A 6000-nucleotide genomic window follows, 5' to 3' on the forward strand; every position below is an offset into this window, starting at 1 on the left:
GACCTACAAATGCTGGGTTCTCTGGGTAGTGTATTAGTTTCCTATTGCTACTGTAACAAATTACCACAACCATAGCAACTTAAAACAACACAGATTTATTATCTCGCAGTTCTGTAGGTCAGAAGTCTGGGATGGCTTGGCTGGTTTCTCTGCTTTGGGTTTCATAAGGCTGAAATCAAGGCATCAGCTGGCTGGCCCTTACAGGGATGCTCTGGGAAGAATCTCCTTCCCAGCTCATTCAGGCTGTTGGCAGAATCCAGTTCCTTGTGGTTGCAGGACTGAGGTTTTTACTTCCTTGCTGGCTGTCACCTGGGAGCCACTCTTTGCTCCCAGAGGCCTTTCTTTAGTCCTTGCACATCGACCCTACATCTTACAGCCAGCAACATTGTGTCAAATCCTTCTCACTCTTGGCATCTCCCTGACTTTCTGTTCTGCAGTATCTCTTCTGACTCCCTCCTCTGTGGCATCTCTCTGATTCCAGCCAAAGAAAGTTGCCTGCTTTTAAAGGATCATATGATTAGATTGAGCCTATCTGGATAATCCAGGATAATTTCCCTATTTTAAGGTCCTTAACCTTAATTACATATGCAAAATCCTTTTTGCTATGTAACATAACATATTCACAGGATCGAGGGATTAGGACACGGCCATAATTCTACCTACTACAGGTGGCGACATTAGGTCAATAGAGATGCTTTTCCCTCTACTCGTTTCCTCAGGAAAATAGGGGAGCTGGCGAGTTTGTGTTAAACTCTAGGGCTTAGTTGAAATACTAACTCTAAATTTGAAGGAAAACAATATGCATTTTATAGAAGTAAGTGTAGGTTTCAGTTTTGAAAAGAGAAGAGGTGCTCTCTTTCTTGATTTTCAGTAATGCCTCTAGTATAACACGATGCTTAAAAGAAGTGATTTGAAGTGACACAGACCAGACCTTGTTAAAGTATATAATGCTTCTAGGTCTTGTCTTCATCTGTGAATTGGGTTAATAATTCCTATAGTTGCTATGGAGGAAAAACCTATGGATAGAAAGTACTTAAAACATAGTAAGTGCTCAATGAATGTTAGCTAATAATAATGATAATTATAGTAGAATGACGTATTCATAGACTTATTTATATTTGGGGAGAAGGTATGAGTGGACCAACTAGCATCAATAGTTGGATTTCTTGTTAGTTTCATATTAGTCTGGTATAACTTAATTTATTAGTCTGATATAATTATTAGACATAAATGAGTAAAATGATTATTCTGAAAAGGGATTTGTACAAGTTTCTTTTTCTTTTTCATTATTTGTATTTTCAGAGATGGGGTCTCACTATGTTGCCCAGGCTGGAGTCAAACTCATGGGCTCAAGCCATCTTCCTCCCTCAGCTTCCTGAGTAGCTGGGACTACAGGCCCATGCCACCATGCCTGGCTTACAAGTTTATTTTTGAGCAACTTAGCTTAAGATGAATTGCTTGGTCTGCTTGTTTCGTGTTTATAGTAAAAGAAAGAAAAAAAAAGTGAAAAAAAAGATGAATGGCTTGGTTTTAATTATAAAGGGCAGTGACTGAAACTCACAACCATCTAAGGGCAGTGAGTGAAACTCACAACCATCTAAGTCAGGGATTGGTAACTATGGCCTGTGGGCTAAATCTTGCCTGCTGCCTGTTTTCGTATGGCCCCTGAGCCATACGAGGTGACTTTTACAAATAAACGTTTGCAGTTGGTTTGATGACAGGAGGCACTAAGTTTGAACTCCAATTAAGCATAATACTATCCCACCCCAAAAGAATTCCATTCTTCTCATTAATAGGCCTGTATTACAAAAAAAATTGTACTTGATTATTACATTTTGAATTTCATCAATAAAAATTTGTGGAAAATTTGCTCTTAAGTACCTACGTAATATTCTTGATTTTGCCTCTTTTCCAGTAAAGCCTAAAATGTTTACAATCTGGTTCTTTCTTTACATAAGAAAAATTTGCCAACTCCTAATCTAAGTAACCTAATTGTACATTTAAAATGAGGGTGTAGACACTTCGTAGCTAGAAGGGACCCTGAGACATGCTAACGCAATACCTAAATTTTATAGCTAAAAAAAACCAAACCCCAGGAAGGTAGGTGACTGTTCCCATACAACTCAGCCAATTAGTGATAGAGGCAGGACCAGTTATTAAAGTTTTTGGTGCTTAAATCAGTAAACTTAAGCACTTGGCACAGGCAGATCCTCTGAGTTGCATGGTTGTGCTCTATTCATTTTTCTTTAAATGGACGTCTGTGTTGTCATCAATCCAAAACTTTTTAATGGGCACGTCAGAGGTGATGCAGCATAGAAACCCAGCTGTCTCATCAATCCGTTGAACAGGGCCTGGCAAACATCAGCTTGCTGTGTTTCCATTTGCAGGGAGAGCGCTTTAGGTTCTAGAATTTCTCACTAAAGCTTTTTCAGAAGCACGGGTGCTGACTTTTCCCGTTAGGTTAGTAGTAGTGAATAACTAGGCATATTAATATATTTTTATTGAACTATGTTCAATTTAGGATGAGATCGTGCATTGAACAGAGCAGTAGTCCTAAACTGAGGTGAGAATTTCCCCTCTTGCCCAATATCCCAGTTGTTCCACGGTTATCTGCTAAGGAACCCAGCCACATTGTGTTTGTCTTTGCTGCCCCCTGCCTGGGTAATGATGATTACTCTGTGGCATTTGTTTCTCTTTCTATAGGTGGTTTACAAGTCCAACAACTGTCAATGCCTTCTACAGCGCATCTACCAACCAGATCCGTGAGTACCAGCTTCTTGTCTCCTTGTTAATGTGCTACAAAATGGAAGGAACTTTTTCATGACTATGATGAAGGATAAGGCATTCTTTATTTCCTCCCAAAAGTGACAGGATATGTTCATGAAGAAAGTTTGTTTCCCTACCTATATGCCCAATTTTCCTCACTCCCTTCACCTTATTAGTCTCTTTTAAAGCTTCATGTCACCATTGATTTTTTTAAAGAAATTAACTACAATAAATAAAACCACATCGGAGTTTGCCATGAAAAGGAGCCAGCTTCTACTTTCCTCTCATAATGGTCTTACTGATTTTGTCTATACCATTTTGTTCATTCCCAGGATTGATGGGAAAATAGCAGGTGACCGGACAGATTGTAGAACAAGGGGGAACTATCTGTACATAAGAAGGAAGCTTGGAAATGTTCTAATTAACCCTAGGATGTAATGTCTTGAGGTTTTTTTTATTTACATGTTTGGATGCATGTAATTATCAATGCCATGATAAATTTTAAAAATTATTAAAGATCAGACTGGCACAAATTAAAAGCCTAACAGCACCCAGCATTGGCAATAAGAGACACATATTCACTGCTGGTGGAAATGTAAATTGGTTTTCCCACTTCGCAGGGCAATTTGACAATATCTAGAAAAGCTGGAGATGTGCATGCATACTTAAGACCATCATTTGTAATCCTGGCATGTGCCCTAGTGCTATGATTTGAAGAGTGTGGTCCTTGGACCAGCAGCAATAGCATCCTGGGGGAACTTGTTAGAAATGCAAATTCTCAGGCTCTATTGATCACAAACTTCAGATGTGGGGCTCAGAAATCTGTTTTAATAAAACCTCTAGGTGATTCTCATATATGCTCAAGTTTAAGAACAGATGCCCTAGAGAACTCTTGCACAAGGCATAAGGAGGCCCATGTGAGAATGCTCATAGCAGTACTGTTTATAATACCAGAAAAAGCAGAATAACCTATGTGTTCCTCCACAGGAAAATGAATCAAACATGGCATATTCACACAAAGGAATACCATACAGCAGTGAAAAATGAGTGACCTAGAGTGACATGTTTTAACATGGATGAATTTCACAAGTATTAGGTTGTGTGGAAAAAAACAACTTGGGAAAATATATCAAGTATGATACCATAAAAATAAAGTTGAAAAATCATGCAGAATAATTCTATACATTGTTTAGAGGTACATTCATTTGTAGCGCAAGTGTAAAGACATTCATGAGAATGACAAATACCAAACTCAGGTTGGTGGTGACTTGCTGTGGTGAGGGTGGGCCACCCCTGCTCAAACCCTTGCTGGTTTCTCCTGATCTCCCTTATCTCTTAATGATGGCATGTCCCGAGGTTCGGTCCTTGTGCCTTTTCTGTTCTCTTCTATTTTCCATCTTCACTCACCCACTTGGTGATGAAATCTAATCTCATGTTTTCTTTTTTTTTTTTTTTGAGACAGAGTCTCATTCTGTTGCCCAAGCTAGAGTGCAGAGGCCTCAGCCTAGCTCACAGCTGCCTCAAACTTGTGGATTCAAGGAATCCTCCTGCCTCAGCCTCCCAAGTAGCTGAAACTACAGGTGCACACCACCATGCCCAGCTAATTTTTTCTATTTTTAGTAGAGAAGGGGTCTAGCTCTTGCTCAGGCTGGTCTTGAACTCCTGAGCTCAAGCGATCCTCCTGCCTCGGCCTCCCAGAGTGCTAGGATTACAGGTGTGAGGCACCACGCCCAGCCCTAATCTCATGTTTTAATTGCATTTCTACACTGTTGAATGCGGGGGGTGGAATTTACAAGACTTACTACCCCTATTCATGCCACCACCATCCCCTACCTGGATTTCAGTAATAGCTTCCTCACTGGCCTCTCTGCTTCTGTTCTTATCCTCCTCCAGTCTATTCTAAATATAATATTGCAGCCATTTTAAGATGTTTTACAATCATATCATGTCACTCCTTTGCTCAAAACCTTTTATCAGCATCTCATCTCACTCAGAGTAGGAGCCAAGTGACTTACAATGGTCTTGAGGTCTGTCAGCTCTCTGTCTCTACCTCCTCCTACTCTCCCCCTGCCTCCCTCTGTTCCAGCCACACTGGCCTCCTTCATGTTCCTAGAGCATGTCTGACACACTCTTCCCTTGGGGCATTTATAGTCGGGGTTCTCTTTTTCTTGGAAATTTTCCCCAAGTGACCTGCTTGGTTCACACTCCTATTTCCTTTAAATCTTTGCTCAAAAGCCACCTTCTCAGTGAGGTATCCTGCTTATCCTCCGGCCAGTGAGCCTGTCTGCTGTGGGCCCTTGTCCCCACAGGATTTCCTGGTCAGAGAGTGTTAGATCCAGAGCTGAGAGTCAGACACACGAAGCCTCATGTATAGCAAAATGCTGTTTATTTTGATCATCTAGATGTAGATGGGTGGAGGCCGAAAAAGGTGTCCACGAGAGAATAGGGGAGAGCCTTGCGTTTTATAGAGGGTTTTTTCTGGAAGGAGTAAACAAATCCTTTTCAAACAACCTGGAGGGATAAGAAAAGTAAGTTTCCCTCTTGCATTTCATTCCTTCATCTCCCTAGGGGTCTGGCAAAGGCTACATGCCTAATCCACCCCTAGGAAGGAGAGACAGGTGGGTTTTATAGGAGGTTTGGATGGAAGTTTGGGGAGGGTGAATTCTTTAAGCCCAACAGAGGGGACAGCCAGAAGGCTGTGGCTGCTCACTACCAGTGGACATGTCTTCTTAGAGTCGCCCCCGTGTGGCCACTATTGGGAATGGACGTCTCTGCGGGACTTTGGTCTGAAAGAGTAAAGAATAGAAGGAACACAAGCAGATGGTGGGAATTTTTTTATTCCTATGTTAATTTGCATAACTGAATAAGTTGTTAAATATTTTGAATGTCACTCCTTGTCATGTAAATATTCATTATCGTGAAACCACCATTGCTTTCTTAAGGTCCTAAGCTCTAAGTTGAGAACTAAGCTGCATATGTTATGTGGGAACTAGTGATATTTGAGTTATTAATTATAACTAATACTTATAATATTTATTTTAATGCATGAACTATAACAATCTTTAGAATATTTTATTGGAAAATAGAAAATTGTATTAGTCATTTAAAAGTGTTTTATTTAATATTTGGTACATGCAAAAGAATATATGTAACATGCTGGCACATATTAAGTTTTAAAGAATATATGAAAATATGATAACATTGGCAATAAGAGACACATATTCACTGCTGGTG

The 6000-nt window shown here is 40.1% G+C and overlaps 1 protein-coding gene across 2 annotated transcripts in view; it reads left to right on the plus strand.

The window, feature by feature from the left end:
- The window catches only part of PHEX (phosphate regulating endopeptidase homolog, X-linked), a 183941-nt gene that overhangs the window by 138007 nt on the left and 39934 nt on the right, over positions 1 to 6000 (plus strand). For both annotated transcript variants that reach the window (XM_012656322.1, XM_012656323.1), the window contains exon 15: positions 2704 to 2762. In XM_012656322.1, the coding sequence (XP_012511776.1) occupies positions 2704 to 2762 (59 nt within the window). The remainder of the gene's footprint in view (positions 1 to 2703; positions 2763 to 6000) is intronic.

This window comes from Propithecus coquereli, unplaced genomic scaffold, assembly GCF_000956105.1.
Source record: "Propithecus coquereli isolate 6110/MARCELLA unplaced genomic scaffold, Pcoq_1.0 Scaffold50, whole genome shotgun sequence".
Classification (NCBI taxonomy): domain Eukaryota; kingdom Metazoa; phylum Chordata; class Mammalia; order Primates; family Indriidae; genus Propithecus; species Propithecus coquereli.